We start from the raw sequence: 23,099 nt of genomic DNA on the forward strand, positions 1-23,099 counted from the left end.
GTTTTAATTCAAATTTCTTACTTTGTATTTCTTTCCTAATTAATTAGAGCTGTGTTTCTGATCTTAACTTACATATGTAAATATTTTAACCAATGGCATGCCCAGTGTTAACAAAATCATCTTACAGTCTGGGGATTTTGAGCTTTAAGAAAAATAATCAGTATTTTAAATATTTATTATACTAATTATTTTGGTTCAACATTGTATGATATTTTGGCACATAAGAAATCTTATTCTCAGTTGTTGTTTGGTTTGATATTACAGGTAGTCCTTGACTTATGACCACAATTGAGTCCAAAATTTCTGTTGCTAAGTGAGACATTTGCTAAGTGAGTTTTGCCCCATTTTACAAGCATTTTTATCACAGTTGTTAAGTGAATCACTGGAGTTTTTAAATTAGTAACATGGTTCTTAAGTGAATGTGGCTTCCCCATTGACTTTGCATGTCAGAAGTTTGCATAAGTGTGAAAAATGGTCATAGGTCACTTTTTTCAGTGCTGTTGTAACTTAGAACGCTCACTAAACGAACTGTTGTAAGTCGTGGACTACCTGTATTTAGTACAGGGATACTTTCAATGTCAACCTCAGAGTGTGTCAGATTGTGGCAAATTACAAATCTAATAAAGCACTAAAAGTTAATAAAGAAACATGTCACTGATATTGCAAATGTGTATATATAAGCAAGGAATCATATGTGCAAAAGTAGACATCTATCCATGGACCAGGACTTTCTATGCTTTTTCCCCACTGTAGCCGCTAGTGCAATTTCACACTTTGTTCTGGAGGATCTTCCACCATTTAACAACATACTCTAAAAGTGCACTAACGAAAGGACTCGCCCCTTCTCATTTTTGCACAAAAAGTTTGGTCGGGAGAAGTGAATCATTGAATACTTTCATTTAACTTTTATCATTATCATTTACCATTAATATGTTACTGTTCAGTAAAAGCTTGGAAACATATTGGCTTTTGGATCTGCTGAGCCCCTCAGCATAGCTTTAGCAAATTCAAATATTTCCGCTCTTTCTTGTCATTTGGACCTGAAAAGGTCTGGGTCTCCCCCCCCCCCCCCCCCCCCCCGTTGCTATGTACTTTTAGAGCCAAGAAAGTCTACGGAGTAGTCTGGCTGCCAGCAGTTGCTGGTTTGTTTAGTTCACGCTGTCACGTTATCCAGGGTGAATCACAAGGAGGCAAACTAGCTTCATACTCCATGTCAAATTATAGATCATATCGTGACCGGCTGTAGGCTGAGGTCATAAACTGGTCCAGTATCTGCTTTTTTTAAAAAAAAATTAAACAATGCTCATTTAATAGTTAGATGGCATAGACATTGGCATTTGGACATAGATCTTTTAAACATACAATCTATGAATGATATGCTATATGCTAAATAAATAAATAAAAATCATTAATATACAGTATATATATTTTTTTAGGACTGCCATGCAGACTGCTGTAAAAAATGTTCCCTTTCTAATGGAGCTCATTGCAGTGATGGTCCATGTTGTAATGAGACCTGCCTTGTAAGTTATTTTAATTGCATCTTTACCAAATGGCACTGAATTAGAAAATGTAATTTCATAAGATAAAAATAAAAAACGGAGCTACTATTAGGATCAAAGGGTCCTGGATAGACAGATACCACAACTTAACTGTTTCCTCTGAAAAACATATCATTCCCCTCCCCCCCCCCCGTTGCTTTCCTACCAATGAATGAAAATGATACTTATATATCATCTTTTTTTCACCCAATAAAAGTCTAAGGTTTTGTTTTTTAAAAAAAACAAGTCCTGAATGCTTGGTTTTTACTTAATTGTTTTTTAACTGAAAATCTTTTGACTTTCAGTTTTTCCCACGAGGCTTTGAGTGTCGCTATGCAGTGAATGAATGTGATATTACAGAAATCTGTACTGGTGACTCCGGCCAGGTAATGACATAATGTATTTTGAATATGTTACATATTGATTTATCAGTCAGGTCCTACCCTCTCTCTTATGTAACAACACTAGAACCAAAATTTGATTTTGAGAAAGGTGGAGAAAATTAACTTTCTATGTCTAAAACCTAAGCTGTGCTGATATACATATTCCCAAATGGTTTAGATTTAGGATCCATATATTTTCTTTAATGTTTGGGATTACAAATTATTGTGTAAGGAACATAAGACAATTACAGGGATAGAAGGGGGAGTTTTTGTCTCTTCCTTTTTCTGCCCACCCCTCCAAAATTTGTTCCAGAAAGCTGTAGCAGTAAGGGTTGCAGGAGGAAACAGGAATAAGCAAAATTTGTCTAGTACAATATAACCTTTTTTGAGTAGAAAGAATACTTCCATTTGTGGAAGAGCAATTTGGGATCTCAGCAAAGAGCTTTCATTCAGATTGTTGATTTCAGTCTGTGTGTGTGTGTGTGTGTGTGTGTGTGTGTGTGTGTGTGTGTGTGTATATATATATATATATATATATATATATATATATATATATATATATATATATATATTCCATTTATATCCCGCCCTTCTCTGAAGACTCAGGGCGGCTTACAAGCTTAGCAGTAGCCTTCATTCTATGTATATGCCTGCTTATTAGGGCTTTCACACACACCCCAAGCGGCATTATGACAAAGTCAGCTTAATTGCCCCCAACAATCTGGGTCCTCATTTTAGATCCTTCCATCCTCAAGGATGGAAGGCTGAGTCAACCTTGAGCCTGGTGGGATGCGAACCTGCACTAATTGCAGGCAGCTGGTGTTACTTAAGGAGGCATCAGCCCACTGCTCCACCAAGGCTCTTTATATATATATATATATATATATATATATATATATATATATATATATATATATATATATATATATATATATATATATATATATATATATATATATATATTTGTTTTCGTAGATTCTCGCGGGTGTCTGTATGTGTAGATCTAGAGTCTCGGGTTTCTTCCCGCGTTCCTTTCATCTTCAGAAAGTTGTGGCGACGTTTCGACGAAATCCCATCCGTCATCATCAGGCCGGAGTGTTCCTCCTGCTGCTTCCAGGAGCAATGCGTGGTCTGGCTGTTCCTTTCCTTCCAACTGCCGGTGGGGCTGTGTTCTGACTGGGTGGAGGCGTGGCTGCTTTCTGATTGGGTGGGGGTGTCCTCCGATTGGGTGGAGGCGCGGTTGTCTTCTGATTGAGTGGAGGCGTGGCTGTCTTCTGATTGGGTGGATGCGTGGTTGTCTTCTGATTGGTTGGAGGCGTGGCTGTCTTCTGATTGGGTGGGGTGTGTTCTGAATGGGTGGGGTTTTTTGTTGTGTTGTGTCCTCGAACTCGGAGCCAAACCAAAGCTCTGGAGGCCACTACACAGCCCACTCCTCAGGACACCAAATCACAACACTCAGGATATTACAACACAACAAAAAACCCCACCCATTCAGAACACACCCCACCCAATCAGAAGACAGCCACGCCTCCAACCAATCAGAAGACAACCACGCATCCACCCAATCAGAAGACAGCCACGCCTCCACTCAATCAGAAGACAACCGCGCCTCCACCCAATCGGAGGACACCCCCACCCAATCAGAAAGCAGCCACGCCTCCACCCAGTCAGAACACAGCCCCACCGGCAGTTGGAAGGAAAGGAACAGCCAGACCACGCATTGCTCCTGGAAGCAGCAGGAGGAACACTCCGGCCTGATGATGACGGATGGGATTTCGTCGAAACGTCGCCACAACTTTCTGAAGATGAAAGGAACGCGGGAAGAAACCCGAGACTCTAGATCTACATATATATATATATATATATATATATATATATATATATATATATATATATATATATATTAGAATACAGCATTCTATTTAATATGTATTCATTTTTCTTTGAATAAACACAATTATTCTATGGAGAAAGGCATGTGTCATATCAGGCAATGTTTTATAAGAAGTATTCCTAGTTTGATATTACCTTTGGAGTTTAACTCGCATTCAACATAATTAAGCATTTTTAAAAGGGACATCTCTTTAAGGAATTTAATCAAATTAAGTAATCATCTAAATGCAGGAGATTATGTACTTACCTATCATTTTTACACGACCAATCATCATTCAAATGTGCTTTCTGGATGGGAATAAAATAAGATTAACATGTATCAGTAGTAAAATATAACTTAATTAAAGACTCTAACAAAATAAAACATAAAAAATGCTCAGATCTCAAATAAGATGTGCCATTATTTAATAAGGCCAGGTTTCACTGAAAAAGTGATCCAAGAGTACCAGCAGGTGCCTTTTAAATTAGAGTCTTCCCTAGGGAGACATCTGTAAATATGATCTTTGCTAGTAACTACCTATACCATTATATTTGGTAATGGCTTACAGAAAGGACCTCCAAAGTTATCTTAAGTAAGCTTCAGATAAGTATTTATGCAGAAGTCCTAAATTGGCTATTAATCTATTAAACACTGCAATAATTTGATCAAAATACTTGGTTTCAGTTAGTCATTTTACGGCCCTATTTTAGAACAACAGAAGTTCCTGGGGTGGTTCTAAAGGCAGACCTATGTAAAATAGACATAGTAGCCTAATCAGACAGCAGTTACCAAAGCCAGGCTGTCTGAAAGATATGTTGATAAGAGCACAGGTGGTTAAAATGCAATTGTTGTAATTCAGCGTCAGCCTGTGATACTGGCAGCAGAATCTGATGATTCTGAAGAGGAGGAGGAGGAGGAGGAGGAGGGGTTTGGAGAGCCTTTGGTGTCAGAGGGAGGCTCTGATGCAATGCAGGACTCTCAGCCTGGCCCCTCCCATCATGTTCCTCATCAGACTCAGCCGTTTGAGCATGAGGTATTGGACGTAGATGATTCACAGCTGGATCTATTCAGTCCTGGTCTATTATTCCTGTTTAACTCTTGCTTGAACTTTTGGTTTAACTCTTGTTTGAACTGTTGATTTCTTTGTAAATAAATTTGGTTGGTTCTTTCCAGCCTGTTGACTATAAAAAGGGGTTGTCCCTGACATTCAAAGAGGGCCGGTCGTAGGCTGGAACAGAACAGCAATATTGTAGGCTAACTCTGCCTGTAGTAGAAGTTCAGCCCTGACCGACTCAAGTTTGACTCGGCCTTCCATCCTTCTGAGGTTGGTAAAATGAGGACCCAGATTGCTAGGGGCACGCTGACTCTGTAAACCACTTAGAGAGTGCTATAAAGCACTATGAAATGGTATATAAGTCTATGTCTATTGCTATTGCTATATATATCTCAAACTGATAAAAAAAACAACCGAAGCTACAAGTATCTAATGGTAGCTACAAAAACACTTTTAGATCAAGAAATTTTTAGGTATGAATCTTTCCTTGTTATGCTGGGTAATAAACTACCTACTACAGGACTTCAGAACTGTTTAGTCAGATAGCATCTGCTTTTTAGATAACTGTCTACCCATATGTCTAGATGGTCACCATCCAGCAAAAGCCTACGTGAACCGAAAATGGAAGTAAATTCTAAGGGATAATTCCACAGTTTTAAAGTAAAGGAATACTTTGCCTTTCAGTGCCCACCAAATCTTCATAAGCAAGATGGATTTGCTTGTGATTCAAATCAGGTAAGTTAAAGCTGAGCCTGCACGAGCTTAGCCTATCAGTGTATTGAAAATATCAGGACAAGGGTTTTGGGAAGTTGCAGTACTCTCAGTTTCACTTCACAGGATGCCATTCAAGGATGCACACAAGGGTTATGGGTGCAGACTGGATGGTTATTAAGGAAGGGATTTTTTTTGAAACTGTATCAGTTATGAAAGACTGAATCAAGTTATACAGACATAACATCTTTTGCAAGCAGAAATTTTGGTTTAAAAATAAAGGGTGTATGTGTGTGAGGGGGGAGAATATATAGCGGCTGGAGCCATAAAACTTAGTGCCATCAAGTACATGGTATTTCCTCCTCCGCCTCCCTCCCCCACAGCTGTGAGGTATATGCCTCACGGTCACTTTATGCCTATCATTGATGCCTGTGGCATGCTGCCATTGTTCTTTCTTGATGGGCAATATTATTTTTTGGATGTTTTTTTCCTTTTTTGTTTTGATGGCTTATGCTGTTTTAAATGTTATTTGACTATTATCTACTTTAAGCTTCAAAATGCTTTCTTTAAATATAGGAACTATTTAGGTAAATAATTTTCTTCTGTCATTTCCTTGTGTAATATTCTATCCAATATAAGATTCACTGCAGACTGCATGCATTCTTTTCTTCTCAAGCAGTTACTAGGATAATATTCTAAACTCTGTTTGATATCCTCTGAGTTTACTTCATTATGCTGGGAATTCTATGCTGCAACTTTTACCTTCTTTCAAATTCTGCTTTGCAACCTTGGGATGTATAGATTCAGAGCAGTTAGCAACCTAACTGCTCTTTGTTCACATATTCTAATGTCTTCTTTATGAAAGAGAAAACTCAAATCTTACGGAAGCAAAATATAAAGTTATATTAACATTTTATTAGCCTGGTGAAAAGAAAATAATTTCAAGCATCCTTGCTATCTTGAAAGCCAAGCCAAGCAGTATTATTAGAAAAAAAAAGTTTGTTCCTTGCTAGCAAAAAGGACAAAGCTCGTGGCAGTATCTGGCTTTTTACGAAGAAAGAAGAATGGTATGTTTCTGACTATAATTTGTTCCTATTTAGGGACGTTGCTACAATGGAGAGTGTAAGACAAGAGATAATCAGTGCAAATTCATTTGGGGCAATAGTAAGTTAATTTATACAAAAATATTTCTCAGCACATTCTATCAACTTCCCTCCCTCTCCCTCTCCCTCTCAATATATATGATTCATATTATCTTTTTTTTCCGGGTGTTCTAGCATTTTGGGGAACAGGCCCTATTCTCAAAAATCAGTCAGGATCAACGTAATTTGTCTATAACATGTTTGAAAATAAGGGTTGATGAATCTGAATGAAGAACTGTGTTGCCCCGCAAAAATCTTACACAGATCTGGACCACAGCTTTGGCAAAATCAGAGGATGAAATATCTTCTCCCCCATAAAATATTCCCAAATAAATCCCCTCTTAATTGCAAATTAAAAAAAAATTGCAAACATACAAGATTTAGTTAAATTTCTTGTCCTTGACAAAAAGAAGTATCTTCCAGACCTCCTGATCGTACTAGGAAAATAACTCTTATTTTTTTTGTTCTTCTGAGACAATATACAGTTTTTTATAATCTTATATCCCAGACAGAAGCAGTAAAATTTTTAATGCACATAGAAATTGTAAGGGACATTCACTTTTTACAAAAGGAAATAATATAATACATTACTACTGATTACTACTGATATCTGGTTCTTTATTTTGAATGTATTTAAATGTACAATGAGCAATAAAACACTGAAAAGAAAAAGTAAAAAATAGGAAAAAAACAAATTACGGTACAAAAAGCAACCCCCCCCCCCAAAATACATCATTTGGAAGAATATAGAAAATGCATTGTCATCTGAGAGAGAGAAAGAACATTTTAAGCATCCTTATTATGTTCATAGCATGTTCATAGCTAACTGTAGTAGGATTATTTGTGGCAGGGTTAAACTCTGGGACCAAAAGTGAATAAAACCATTTTGAGCATTATTGGAAATTACCTTATCTTCTTCCACAGAGGCTTCAGGGTCTCACAAACACTGTTACGAGAAGCTCAATACAGAAGGTACACAGAAAGGGAACTGTGGAAAAGACAGAGACAAATGGATTCCTTGCCACAAACAGTAAGTTTGAGAATGCTGGATTCAGTTGTCCTTAAACTGACTTGCTTGGCCTGAAAGATAAAGGAGCAGAATTTCCCACTTTATTACAGACACCTTTGCTTCCCACAGAAGGTACTACTGAAGTCTTGGGACCCTCAAATAGCCTCAAAGATAACATGGGATACTGTATGATGGAAACTGAGAGAACAGAGAGGCATTTTTACACTCACTCAAAGCCCTTTTTAAATTCACATTATTTTCAGCTCAATAAGAGTTTGAATGGTAACGCATTTTCTCATTTGATACGTTCATATTTTTCAGGTTCCTAATGGCTTGTAGCCTTTGCTTATTTATTTTTTGGTATTTATTTATTTATAATGTTTAAAAGTAATCTTTCAGAAACCAGAGCGTTGTCTGATAATTTTTAGCATTTGGACAACTTGCAGTCTAGAAGTGAATGTGTAGCATGACTATTTCTCACAGATTAGAATTTGATTCTTAAATGATTTTTTTAAAACATCATTTGGAATTCTGCTACAGTGCAGTCCAGATTGTATTTTTCCCTAGAGGGAAGTTTCCTAATTTGTCCAAATAGTCTTTCTCTTCCCAGTCTACAAAATAGCTTGTTACGTATCTTGGCTTTGTCTTACAGCGATGTGTTCTGTGGATTGTTGCTTTGTGCAAATCTTGATGGGGTTCCACGAATTGGTCACCTTCAGGGAGAAATTATTCCAACTTCTTTTTTCCACCAAGGTGTTGTAGTGAATTGCAGGTATGTAAAATCTGATTCATTGTGCAACACTGGCATTTTCAGTTTACCTAAAAATTTGAACATAAAAGCACATTCAAATAGGTTGTTTCTCAATAAATTAGGTTAAAACCACATTTAAATAAGTTCTAGTTGATTTTAATTTTTATGATTTTTTTCATTGTTCTGGCATCTGAATAGGTTGTTTAATACAAATGCAAAATTATTCTATTGCTTCATTGAAATAATTTGAAATTTCATTGCTTCAGTGTTGACAAATTAATTTTAATTTTTCTTTTCTTGTAGTATGTTTCTTATTTGGACACACAAAATTTTCCAACACAGCAAGCATCCATAAATAGAGTGAAAAAATAATCATATTATTTTGCTTCCTGGATTTTCAGGTTATGCATGCTATGAATATTTTACATCTGTTTATTCTGATGAAGTTTAATAATGTCGGTAACATTTTTTTAAAACTTCTTCTTGTAGTTGTGCACATGTACTTTTAGATGATGAAACAGATTTAGGATATGTAGAAGATGGGACTCCTTGTGGTCCTAATATGATGTGTATGGACCGAAGATGCCTCTCTATTCAGTCCTTGAACATAAGCAGCTGTCCTATGGATGCTAACGGAAAAGTTTGTTCGGGACATGGGGTAAGTCCCAGGTCAGCAGAATATGTGAGACACCTATTTCATTTTCTTACTTCTAATCTGTATGGATATCTATACACATGAAGACAGGAAGCATAAATTCCTGATAGGATGTACAAGGATTTGTCCCTTCATCTGATTGTTTAACTTTCATTAATTTAGCCGTGCCTGGAGATCTTTTCTTCTTCTACTACTACTACTATTTACTCCTGGCATATTTACTACTACTGTTTATCTGGAACAGAAAAAGATTGTTTTATAAAGATATAAAATAGAAATATTGTATAGAAGCATAATTAACAGAGTTACATGCACAATCCAGTTTGGCACACTTATATGCAAAGGATTGTCCTCAGTTGAAATAAAAGCTTTCAACTGGTAACTATAATTCACCCCCTTCCCCTCTGTGGGGCATAGATTGTACCACTTGGGTGAAACTGGTATGAGACATATCTAAAGAATAACAAAGTTTCCTTTTTTTCCCCTTCCATTCAATCATACCTGTTTTTTGAGACTGCCTGAAACATGTCCCCACAGTTTTCCTGGCAAATATTTTCATAAGTAGTTTGCCATTTTCTTCTTCCTAGGGCTGAGTGAAAGTGGCTTTGTGCCCAAGGCAGGACTAGAATTCATGGTCTCTTAGTTTCAGGCCTGATGCTTTACTACTACACCAAACTGGCTCTTGATGTTTCCTTAGTAGCATGTGAATGGTGCTTTTTCGTTGAAGATCTTGAACTACCATCTCCTTTTTCTTTCCTAGCTAGAATATTCCCAGCTGCAGAATGGCAACCATTCTGGTCACTTTTTGATACTCACACTGGAGAATATAAAATATTAAGCCAGTGGGAAATACATCAGTATCCATCCTATTTCTTGAGCCTGGGTCAAGAAATGTGAATATCAAGAAATGTGAATGAGGTGTCCTTGATGTTCTCTGAGCTCAGCTGTTTTCTTGCAAATGTTTCATTGCTTGAACTAGGTAACAATAATTAACTTCATTGACCACTGATGATATTACTTAGCTTCAGTAATGAAATGCAAGAAAACAACCAAACTCAGAGAGCACCAAGGACTCCTCATTTCAACTCTGAGCTATAACTATCTATCAGTATTTGTGAGATATTATTGTGAGCCTTTGAGACTCAGGCAGCATACACATTTTTTTGTTCTTATGATAAATTATTTTTGTTTCTTATGTGATTATCTGAATAGTTAATGGGTTAACATTTTACTTAAAATCACATTGAAATGTTACATTTTCTGATATGACAATGTTTTTTCCTAAAATATTTTGTCTTTTTGCTTATGAAAGTATTCAGTGGTTGTTCAGTCTACCTATAGACAGTCAAAATACACAAAGCTTGGAACAGATTTGTTTACCTAGTTTCAGCTGTGATTTCAGAAGAACACTGAGATTCTTTTTTGTTTTAGAATGAAAGCATTTTAACTTATAACCCATTAATTGCTCATTGCTGTGTATTTCTATATGGGCAATCATATATAGATGTATGTGCTTCCGAAGGAGCACTGAGGCAGGCCAGATTCTCCTGTGATTGTGAGATGTCTTTGTTTCTCTGTCAGCATGTAGCTGTCCAAAGACATCAGTTCACCGTTCTCCAAACAGAAGCCCTTACTCTACTCTGTCTCCTCCAAAGCACCATTTTAATGATACGCTAATATATGCCAACTTTTTTTTTTAGGTGTGCAGTAATGAAGCCACCTGCATTTGTAACACTACTTGGGCAGGTACAGATTGTAGCATGTTTGATCCTAGAAGGAAAGATGACACCGAAAAACCAAGTGGACCAAAGGGTTTGTGTGATTTCAGTTCCTTTTACCACCATATAATTATATTATTAACAGGAACATTTGTAACAAAGCATTTGAAAACTATTAAACTATTATATACCGTATGTTTTATTTCTTTGTGTACAAGTTTTACATCTATGGTTCAAGAGGTATTTCACAAAAAGCACTGATATGAAAATACTTTATTTTGAATTTTGTTATTTTTCTAAAATATAGAAAATATATACTATCGTAATTAATCCTAATACTAATTCTACCTCAGTCTGACAAAATGTTTAACATTTTAAATGTATGAGTATGTTTATATAATTTTAAAGATTACATTTTTATATTTTAACATGTAAAACCCTTCATTAAAATTATGTATACATGGAAGTAATCTAATATTCTTGGATACTTTCAGAGGTCATTTGTAGCACAGTTCTCTGCATATAGAACTCCTGTTGAATTTAGTTGGATTGGAATTGTATATAGGAATTAAAGCCTTGGATTGTTTAACAAGAATCTAATAAAAAATACAGGATAGTAATATATATTTGTAAAATCCAAATTACTTTTTATTTTTGCAAACTCATTAGATTTTTTTTAACTGTGGCATAACTATTGATTTAAATATCCTGAATGCAAAAAAGCCTCTAAAAATCCTATGTACTTTAGTACATTGAAAATAAATGCTCAAATATGACTGAGTAGCCGTTTGCATTTTTAAAGCGGGCATCATTTGAATACTTAAATGATTTTGAATTTTATTACTGAATTTTCATGCCCATTCTTACTAAGATTTTAGAATCCATTTAATTCCACCATAAATCCATAAATTGGCAGGTGGGAAGGAATACAACCTGCTACAGTGGGGGACAGGGTTTCTGAATCGTATTACATTCTGTATTTATCATTATACAGAAATTAATCCTGATAGATACATTGCATATATGGAGTTTTAGTGCATTTAATTTATGTAAAATTTGGACTACCCTAATAAAAAATGGAATGTTAGATTGTAAACATATGAAAATTTCAAGGGGACCAAAGCTAAAGTAAATGCTAGAAATTCATGAAATTATGTAAAACTGATCAGAGCTTCATAAATGGTAAAAGGGAGAGAACTAGAAGACCACTGAAACTAGCTCTAGAAATAGGTACAAGGATGTCTTAAGGCTTTTCCAGTTCTGCACTCTATCATTTTATGATAAAAAGCAAGCCTTAGTTGTAGCTTTTCTCTTCTTTCTCCAGCCTTATCTTTTTCCTAAATGAAAGCTTCAGTAATAAAAGATACGTATTCCATATTATGCAATTTGGGATCTGATGATCTCAGAGATTCTCATTTCTACCATAGCGAGAGAAGGGTTCATTCCTCACGATATAAAATTCACTGAAAATAAGTATTACAAAAGTTATCCTTCTCTGGCAATATTTTGACGATCCTTTCTTACTTCTAAAGTAACAAAAACGCTTTGTAGAAAATTCTAATAGGTCTGAAAGGAGATTTGATTTGGAAAGTTTTTTGAAACTTCTTTAGATATCCCAAACAGGATAAAGATAAGAAATTGTAGAGTAGGAGACATGAAGAGCAAATGGGAACAAAGTAGTATTGAAAGAACATTACAGCTAGTTTCCAAAGAAAAGATTTATGTAATGGAAATAGAAGATAGCCATCTCTTTGCCTCCCAATTTATCCATTTCCAAGTTTTAATATTTCCTAATTTTGCATTTCGCTTACATAATGCAGGTTATAATTTCAATTTGGAAACAAAAATTCTGCCTATTTATTCATAAGGGAGGCTATAACCCTCAGATTATTTTAGTCATTAAAAGTCTGCAGCATTTAAGAATGTTATTTTTCTATCTAACTAAAATAATCTTAAAAATATTTTAAAAACTTTCATAACTAAAAATATTTTCAGTGTTATACTATTTCCTTAAAAAAAAAAGATTTTCCCTATGCTCAAAGTGTAAAAGTATTTCTGTTGGGTTTCAATAGACTGCTTTGTTTATGTAAACCAATACAGGTAGTCCTCAACTCACAACCATTCATTTAGTGACCGTTCGAAGTTATGGCTGTTTTTCATATTTACAACTGTTTCAGCATCCCCATGGTCACATGATCAACATTTGGATGCTTGGCAACTGGCATATATTTATGACGGCTGCAGTGTCCCTGGGTCGTGTGATCCCTTTTGTGACCTTCTGACAAGCAAAGTCAGTGGGGAAGCCGGATTCACTTAACAACTGGGTTATTACCTTAGCAGCTGCAGTGACTCACTTAACAACTGTAGTAAGAAGGGTCATAAAATGGGGCAAAACTCACTCAAAACAACTGTCTTGCTTAACATAAATTTTGGGCTCAGTTGTGGTCGTAAGTTGAGGATACCTGTAGCTCAGATTTTTGTAAAACTTGAAAGTTGAAGATAATCTTCATACTTTGCAAAAGTGCCTATTATAACTAAAATTATACAAGCCATCTTGTTTTCACCACTTTTGTGTACTTCATTTCTTTCAGTCCTGTTACATATTTTAGATTCTAAGAGTAGAGTCAAACTTTGAAATATAATATTAACAGTTAGAACTGCAAGAGATTTTCATACAATCAATATTTAAACTTTTCCCAGTAAAATAATTTCCAGGTGAATAGGATAATAAATCTCATTGTGAGTTTGAAACTATAGTCATTGGTAATTTAAAATGCAGTTAGGTATTTATTTAGTAAAATACCATAGCTGACCCAGAGAGGCCTTGGTGGAGGTTATTCTAGCATTGGTGAGGTTCCGTGAGATCTGGAGGAAGATATCATTCAACATTTGGGCAAGATAATAATAATAATGTTATTAATAATGTAATAATAATAATAATAATGTAATAATGCCGCTTGGGGTGTGTGTGAAAGCCCTAATAAGCAGGCATATACATAGAATGAAGGCTACTGCTAAGCTTGTAAGCCGCCCTGAGTCTTCGGAGAAGGGTGGGATATAAATGGAATTAAAATAAAAAATAAAAAATAAATATACCCTATGTTGCTGTTCATCTTGCAGAGACAAGCACATTTCTCACATTACTTTTCTTTTCTCAAACAAGGATATTCCACACATCAAAACCCCAATGTTTTCAGAAGGGTATTTTTGAAACTAATTCCTAAAGGAAATTCTAATCCTGTAAAAAGTTAGGATGAACCTCAGTTGAATATTGATATGTTATTATATTATATCCCATTTTTCCTCCTGAGTTCAACTTGCTTTTGATTCATATTCAGTATAGCCTATCTTCCAAATTAACTTTTATAAAGTTTATGTTGCCATAACATAAAGAAAAATAACTCCAACATGCACAACCAACAAGTTGTATTTTTCTGGTTAATAGATTAGGATATTTCCCTTTCCTTTCATTAATCCTAAATAGTTGCTAGTTGGAATATACTGGTTATTAGAAATTATGCAGAATGTAGGCTAGATAGGAAAGGAAATTAATTTTTATTTGGAATTAAAATTTTAGACATTAGAAAAGTCTTTTGCGTTTATGTTTTTCTAACTGGAAGAAAATCCAGTGTTAGGGAAGCTTCCAGTTTTGAAGAATCAGGACAGATTCAAGTTACACCAGCATAAATGAATTTTTTGTTGAAAATGATACATTAATAAAGATTTATGCCTCATCATTAATAAATGTACATAACCATTAGTGGGGGCCCGCTTAATGCATGAAATGGTGGACAAGTAGCCATCCAGAGCCCTGTGCTTCTTGTCAAACCAAACTATAGATGAACAGTTTGAATGATGTCAACTAGGAACTACTTCATCTGCTAGTGGAAAGCTGGTGGAATCCTTCTAGAGTACTGATAGTGGCTGATCACTCAGGCTTTGCACAGATTCATATCCAGGTTTTTCCCCCTCTAATTTTTTATACTTTCTACATTCCTATAAATCCTGGAATGATTTGAGTAACATTTTTTTTTGTATTTTTAAAAATCTTCAATATTTGCCATATTTAGTTAGTGCTTTTAAAAATTTGTAAAGACCATAAGCAAACTTTTCTTGGCTGTTTGGCTCATTGATCATAATGCAACGTATTTCCAGTAGTACAAGGAGTGTGCTGTTATTTAGATATAGAATATGTTTTTTTAAACAGTCATCAGTGCTATATTCTCTAGAGCAGTACAGTATTTCTCCTCCTTAGAGTCCACACCTCTGAAAAATGCCAAGGTTGAGAAGACAGTTATAGCTATTTATCATGAAGGCTGATAAAACGAATGTTACCTCTCTGGGCACTGATGTGTTTATGGGATAGTATTAGTTCGGAATGGGACCTTTAGGCTCTTACCCTTGGCCACACCTCCTTCGCCTCGAACCTACTGCCTCCACCCATTTGCCTGCAGTGTTCCTCCTTGGCTGAGCTGCCCCCGCCCATTCTCCCTGGCCAGTGGGCCCCTGGCCCTCTACCTTGCGTCCTTCGGCCTGGCCCATTAGCTGAGGCCTCTTTGTCCCGGGCTTTTGGCCGCATGGGAGAGTTAGCCACCAGGCAATCAGATGGGTGGCAGGCAGCTGCCCTGTTGCTCTCGGGGGCAGCATGCGATGGGCTATCGCAGAGGCTGTGTTGTGAGGCAGCAGGCGAACGGCAGGGCTGGTGCGGCTTCTCTGATTGTGTGGTGGTGGGGCAGCAGGCCAACCCCCCGTTCAGTATGAGGTTGAAGTCCAGAGGCAACGGAGGGGAGGGTGGATGAAAAAAAGGAAACCGGTGCTCTCCAGGCTTTTTCTTTTTAAGTTGCCAGAGGCTCCGGGCAGAGAGGGCAACAGGCAGGCAGCGGTGGGCAGGGGCTTCCGATTTTGATCCCTCCCACCTGTCATTGCCTCTGCACCTGGACTCCAGCCTGATGGGCCTCTGCATTGGCCAGGGAGAATGGGTGGGGTGGCTCAGCCGAGGAGGAACACTGCAGGCAAATGGGCGGAGGCAGTAGGCTCGAGGTGAAGGAGGTGTGGCCAAGGGTAGGAGCCAAAGGATCCTAAACCTGTGTTAGTTGAGAATTGAACAAAATGTCCTCTCTTTCCTCTCTCTCTCTCCTTGGATGATCCTTACAATGTGTGCATAAGTCATTTTCAGCAGGCAACTGATGCATATTTTCAATGTAAAGCTAGCCATTTGCTAAGGCCCTGAAAAAGGACAATTCTAGTTGATTGCAAAAAAAAGAAGAGAACCACAATTTCAATGTATATCTTTTGCAGTGCATGCAAACTGTGAAGGAGCTGCAAAACTGCAGTCAATCTGGGCCTATCATCTTCCTTGTTACAGCTCCACCCATGCATGTGTTACAGAACATTGATCCATTTTTAAAATAAATTGCAATTAAATATGCTGAATTATTTCTAGAACTGCTAAAATGACCTTTCTACAAAGTGAATTACAAAAAATGGTATATCATTTTGAGGTGCCATATAATTTTTCTTTTCAGATCTTTCTGTATGTGATGACTGTCTTTTTAAAAGATCTTCCCTCTTCCCTTTATACAGTGAGCATGGCCACTAACAGGCTTATAGGTGCAGTGGCAGGGACCATTCTGGCACTGGGGGTGATATTTGGAGGCACAGGGTGGGGAATAGAGTAAGCATATTTATTAGTTTCAGAGTTTTATGTTTGGTGCCTACTGTGTGAGGTAACTGTACGCATCTGATCCCTCTGTGTACTCCAACTAGCTTTGTGTTCTGTGGTGATTGTATTTGTCATGTGATTTGAATATTTGTGTTGTGTGATATGCTCATGTAATGTTTAACTCTCTCCTGTCTGGGATAATGTGGGGCATAAAACAATAGTTTGTCAATTTTGTAGCACCATAATTAATACAATTCAATATTTATATGTTTTCAATGCTCTAAATTATAAATACAAATTTTAAAAAATATAGTTTAAAAAAATTGTGTAATAGGTAACTTAGTGCACTTGATATAATTTGGTTTATTACCAGAAGCATTCAGAAGAATAGTAAGTAAAAGTATATTAATTAAATAATTAAAAAGCAGAATTCCATGGGAACTGTGGCTCATGTAACTAATATATCTATCTACAGCCTCTCTCTCTCTCTCTCTCTCTCTCTCTCTCTCTCTGTCTCTCTCTCTCTCTCTCTCCTCTCTCTCTCTCTCTCTCTCTCTCTCTCTCTCTCTCTCTCTCTCTCTCTCTCTATATATATATATATATATATATATATATATATATATATATATATATATATATACACACACACACACACACACACACACATATATATGTGTAATTTACACAAATATATGAACTGTCCGGTGTGACTACAGCCTGTTTGATGGCCTTTGAGATAAGGCTGAAAACAGGAAATAAAGATTTGCCCTATGTTTGGGGCCTAGCAAGGTAATCTAAATAGTTAACATTTGACATATATATATATATATATATATATATATATATATATATATATATATATATATATATATATATATATATATATATATGTGTATATATGTATATATATATACACACATACACACAGAGTGGTGGGATTCAGCTGGTTCACACCAGTTCGGCAGAACCGCTAGCTAATTTTTTGTTGCCCAGGGCCAGAACAGACTTTTGTGTGCCCCTCAGCCAGCATGTCTGAAGTACACAACATCTTAAAGTGGCTAAGGTTAAGAAACTCTGACCTAGACCAATAATGTATGGTGCTGCTGAACCTTATCTGAGTAAGGGAGCTTTCTTCATGTAGAGCTAGTGAGCATCCAAATGTGCATTTGATGTGTATTCCCGCCAGTGCCGGGAGGATCGTGTACGTTTTCTTGGCCTAGTGAGAAGCCATTTTGATGATGATAGGGCTCCTCATCTGAGCTTATCTGTTGTTTGTGTCACTAAAACTGGATCAAGGCTATTATAAATATTTATATTAAATGAAATGAATCATTTTGAAATAGCATGGGTATTATTGACATACATATTGATGTGTCAACCATATACCTGGTTAAAAATAAGTGCAGCCATTTAGGAACTTTATTAGATATCATTAGATATCCTTTATAGTAATATCGTTAGAATTAGTTGTCCTCTTTATTTGGTTTTCTTTAAAATAATGCATGCTCCTATGTATTCTGCCTACTAAACTATATTTATAAAATCAACAAATTATTCTGCTATTATTTCTAGAATAGCAGATTTTTCAGATAACTGCACATTTTCCATAACACTGCATCCTGTCTCTTTTCTTCAACCTGATGGTGGCATTTCTGATTAGGGTATCAAAGAAAGCAGAGACAGCTTCAGTGGTCACTGAAGGCTGTAGAGAAGAGGAGAGGATCCTAACTTACTTATTATGAATAATCTAAAATTAGATTTTCTTAAAATCAAAATTGCTTTGATACCTTCATAACTAATGAATGCTTGCTATTTTTTTTGAATCAGTGAGTGATCTGCCTATAGTTTTGTTTTAAAAAATGATAAATATGTGCATGCTGCAGAAAATTCATTATTAATCCAAACTATTACTATTTTTCAGTAAAATTTGATTAAATAACAGTAGCATATATTTCTGTCTAACAGCAGCTGAAACATCATTAAATGAGGAAACTATCATTCTTCATCAGGCTTGATATTAAGATGCTGGCAGAGATCCTGTATAATAAAGGATCTGAAAGAAATGTGTGATAGCCCTCATTAGAGGAACTGATTTTCTATATTGCGTTAATCAGAGTCTAATAGAAAAGAGTGCTTTAACCTAGCAGTCACCTGGCAGATTAATTCCCTGATTGGCAAAGGGAATTAACTTGCTGCATGATGCAAGATAACAATGGATAATAATCCACCACTGTTATGGGAATCCAGTTTGGATGATCAAATTTGTTATTCTCTAAATTGCCAAAAGCAATCTTTCTATATTTGCATGCCACTATTTTCATAAGAAAAGATGTTTGCAAAGGTATATCTTGAATTCATTATTAGATATTCACCCTAGTGCTGCAAGGTTGGCTCAAGGGAAGCTCTTCTATGGGTAGATGGTTTAAAGATGACCTTCAAGTCAAGAAGTACAACAGGCACAAGAATTTTTTTGCCAGGAAGGAACATGCAGAATTTCCCATATTGTAAATACAACGTGCTCTTCGTTTTAATAGCATGTGTTTGCAGGAGGGTTACTTTCAGGCAGCCCATCCTTTCTGTCACACTTAACAAAGCTGGCCATTTCTCAGGCAAGCAAGGGAAGGAATAAAAAAAGATGGGCTGGCTTCTAGGCATTAGGACTGGGATAAAATAAATCATTGCTTCCTCTATAAATAATGAAAATTTCCAATAGCAATTGCACAAAATCCTGCTTTTTAAAATTTAAAAACAAATTTAAATGTCCATATTAGTCAAGGGACGCGATGGCTCAGTGGGTTAGGATGCTGAGCTTGTCGATCGGAAGGTCGGCAGTTTGGCGGGTCGAATCCCGAGTGCTGCGTAACAGAGTGAGGGCCTGTTACTTGTCCCAGCTTCTGCCAACCTAGCAGTTCGAAAGCACATAAAAATGCAAGTAGAAAAATAGGGACCACTACGGTGGGAAGGTAACAGCATTCTGTGTGCCTTTGGCGTCTAGTCATGCCGGCCACATGACCACGGAGACGTCCTCGGACAAGCGCTGGCTCTTCGGCTTTGAAACGGAGATGAGCACCAGCCCCTAGAGTCGGAAACGACTAGCACACATGTGCGGGGGAACCTTTACCTTACCTTATTAGTTTTAACTATGGATTTTTTAACAGCAGTAGCACATGTTCAAAATAATCTCTAGTCTGTTTCTTGCTTTCTAAAAGGCTATACTGTGAATCTAAGCAGAAAGTTTAAATCAGATATGTATCATTTTGTTGCGATTGCATTTGAGAAGTAAAATAGTGATGGTGTTTGTTGTTTTATGGGTCAGCTTTGATGGAAATACTCAAGTACACAATGATTTACAATGCCACAGGAGACATTTACTTAATTCACTAAACAAAAGTCTTTTTCGGTGTACATGGAATGTAAATAAAATTTGAAAGAATAGACCCAGGACTTGTCACTGGAAGTTCTGTCATGATTGGACTTACAGGTTTTGCACTTATTTTCATGAACCAATTGGGCTATTATTGCTTTTTGTTATTTTTAGTTGTCTTTGGTATTTTTTCCCTGTTTCTCCTGATGCTGCTTTTTTTCTTGTTTGCTCTTCAAAATTCTTCCAAACTTCATCCAATAATTTAAAAAGTTAGTTGTCTATCAAGTAAAGAAACATATTAGCTGATGTTTTTATTTAAAAATGTTTGAATATTGCAAAATTGTAAGATATTTGTGGCATTATAAAGGTGTAGATAAGTTTAAACTGTAGTCCAAAGTTTCATTAGTAAGAAATATTCTAGGGAAGCATTAGTTTGTACATAGAAGCATGATAGATAATTCATCTATCTTAAAACATTTTTCTTCGTATAGTTTTTAAATAACTTTGGCCCTTTTGAAAATGTTCCTTTCAAATAATTTAATAGCTCACTTATTTTAAATTGTTTTACTACATTTCCCTGGATGTGAATGAGTTAAGTGATTGGTTCTGATCTCTTTCTTCCCATCATCCTTTGTCACAGGTCCTAGCGCCACCAATCTTATAATAGGTTCCATCGCTGGTGCCATCCTGGTAGCAGCTATTGTCCTTGGGGGGACAGGATGGGGCTTTAAGTAAGCAATGCCGCATGTCTTTTTTTCAGTGGCTATAGCACTTCTTTCTGCTTACATCACTAGATTTTGAGTTCCTGCTACAAGATCACCAGTAATGGTTTACTTAAAAAAAAATCCATATTTTGTAAAAAGCCACAAATCTTTTTAAGAAATCTCAGAAATGTCACCAGGGTGCAAAGTTGCAATATAGAATATCTAATAGAGTCACCTAACATAGTTTAAAAGGTATTTTGTAATGCAGCAAATTACCACATGTGACTCTTGGATAGTCTTAGAGATGTTCAAGCTAAGGAAGCTTGTGAAACTGCTGTGGACATGACCAGCGCAAAAATGTTGCCCTAAAAAGACTAGTTACTTACAAAACACTACCTTGAGGGCTTCAGTAGTGCCCTGAAAGCCTGAATGGAAAACAGTTCAATTCCCAAATGTCAAAATTAATACTGCATTACATCCCAAGAACACAACAAACAATTCATTTTGCAGAAGGAATACCGATAAGGTCAACGAAAGCATGTAGCTCACCTAAGTAGTACCAGACTGAAATATGAACCAAATCTCAAATCTCCAAACTAATTTTTTTCATCTTGGAAGAGCCCAGTCCATAAAATGTGTAAAATCTTTTGCACACAGAGACTCATACTCATTTTATAACCTCATCTATCCCTCTGCACCTTGACTGGAACTATTTTGCAATAAGTTATTTCAGCACTTACATATTTTAAGAATAAAAATAGCACTTTTGTAGCTTTATGTATTGCTAAAAGTAAACATAAAATGATTTTGACTCTGAATTGGCAGTGGAAAATTTTAGAATTTTGAGAAAAAATGTAACAAAGTAGCAGCATAGTAGATATGGCCCAACATAAAATGAAATTTTAAAAAAGACAATCTGATCTCTACAAGTACAAGTGAGTTTTCCAAGAATCTGAATTTGAAGCTAAGAAGGAAATTTTTGTGTGTTCATGGTTGTCTCATTTTTTTTATCCCTAAGCTAAGTAAAGAAGGTGAGATAAATCTAGGACGTTTGTATCTTCGTATCAAATATTACACAAATAGAAACAGAGAGACCACATACATTTTTCTGTTAATAGTGTGAACCTTAAGACTTCTTTCTAGGGTAGAATGCTTAATGAAAATGGTTCAGCAAAAGCTTAATAGTAAAACAGTTACTTTAGTGCAATTGCCCTATGTATGAATTAGTAAATGGCTGAGGAAACCTTAATCCATTAGTCATGTGGCTTTCACAATTTATCTGCACAGTTGGGGCATTAGGGGGGAGTCATTGGGGGGGGGGGTAGAAAAAGTCAAGATGGCAACACACCTCAAAAGTTTTATCATTTACTTGCAGCTGTTATCTTGATTGTTTTAAATCTCCCACTACCCCATAGACATACTGCACCCAGTTCCTTATGACAGGTTTTTTTGTTTGTTATTAGGGGCTGAAAGAATGTATTGTGGGGAAGATAGAAGGAAGTATTTCTCTTATATCAATTGATATAAATTATAAAACATAAATATGGTGTATATTTATATAAAACTAAACACAGATCTTACTAATTTTGCAATTAGTGTAGTTTATATATTATTTGGACATATGAAATATACTTAATAATATGTCCTACTTTTAATTCTGTTCAGATCGTTGATATAATAATTTACTTCTTAACATCATGAAAACAGGCAAGATTCTACTCCCTTTCATAGAGAATTGAGGTAAGGACATTAGTCCACTTCACATTATCCACCACACATAAAAAGCAAACGTTTGCAGTTAGAGACTTCTAGTGAGGAAGATTCTCCCACAAGGATTCTGAAAAAAAATCAATTGTGAGGAGAGGCTCTAATACAGAACTTCTAGATTTGGAAGGCAATGAAAGAAGCGGACTTGTGCATGCATTCCCACTACCACACATCATATAATTTCACAAGAATTGATATCAGCTGAAAAGGGCTTATGTGAGTTGAAATTCCTTGTAATTAGGTCTGAAGCAAAAGCATAGCCTAATTAATTTCCTTTCTAAGTCATGTACTAGAAAGTATCATTTACCAAAATAAGTACAGTAAGCAATAATTATTAAACTGTAATATCAGGTATGGAAATTCCTACTGAAGGGAATAGTACTCATTTCATTCAACGCATTTACCAGACCCTCTTAACCAACTAATGAAAACAAAACCCCATTCTATGCAGAGATGGGAAATCAGTCTTTCAGATCTTCTTGAGCTACGGTTCTCAGTATCCTTCACTACTAGCCACACTGATTGGAATTACTAGAAGTTGTAGTTATTGATTTGATTCACACAGTCTTGTTTATTCCATAGTTTCTTGAATAACCTGAATTGGCTGGATTCATGCAATGTCCTAAGTTAAACAAAGAATGTTGCCTTTTAAGATCTCAAGATTATGTCACCAAAATTCAGTAAGACATTGGGCAAGTTTTAGAAGCATATTTTTTCTTTTTGTTTTACAAAATAAAGCATCTGACTAGGAAGATGAGGAGAAAG

The 23,099-nt window shown here is 36.0% G+C and overlaps 1 protein-coding gene across 2 annotated transcripts in view; it reads left to right on the forward strand.

The window, feature by feature from the left end:
- Positions 1-23,099, forward strand: part of ADAM23 (ADAM metallopeptidase domain 23) — an 83,771-nt gene that overhangs the window by 46,977 nt on the left and 13,695 nt on the right. Inside the window, exons 18-26 of one of the 2 annotated variants that reach the window (XM_083350114.1) lie at positions 1,437-1,523; positions 1,847-1,927; positions 5,536-5,586; positions 6,663-6,726; positions 7,629-7,734; positions 8,366-8,485; positions 8,954-9,122; positions 10,820-10,931; positions 20,504-20,594. In XM_083350114.1, the coding sequence (XP_083206240.1) occupies positions 1,437-1,523; positions 1,847-1,927; positions 5,536-5,586; positions 6,663-6,726; positions 7,629-7,734; positions 8,366-8,485; positions 8,954-9,122; positions 10,820-10,931; positions 20,504-20,594 (881 nt within the window). The remainder of the gene's footprint in view (positions 1-1,436; positions 1,524-1,846; positions 1,928-5,535; positions 5,587-6,662; positions 6,727-7,628; positions 7,735-8,365; positions 8,486-8,953; positions 9,123-10,819; positions 10,932-20,503; positions 20,595-23,099) is intronic. The other variant, XM_083350115.1, reaches the window with a different exon arrangement.

Source organism: Vipera ursinii (genome assembly GCF_947247035.1).
Source record: "Vipera ursinii genome assembly, chromosome: 1".
NCBI lineage: Eukaryota > Metazoa > Chordata > Lepidosauria > Squamata > Viperidae > Vipera > Vipera ursinii.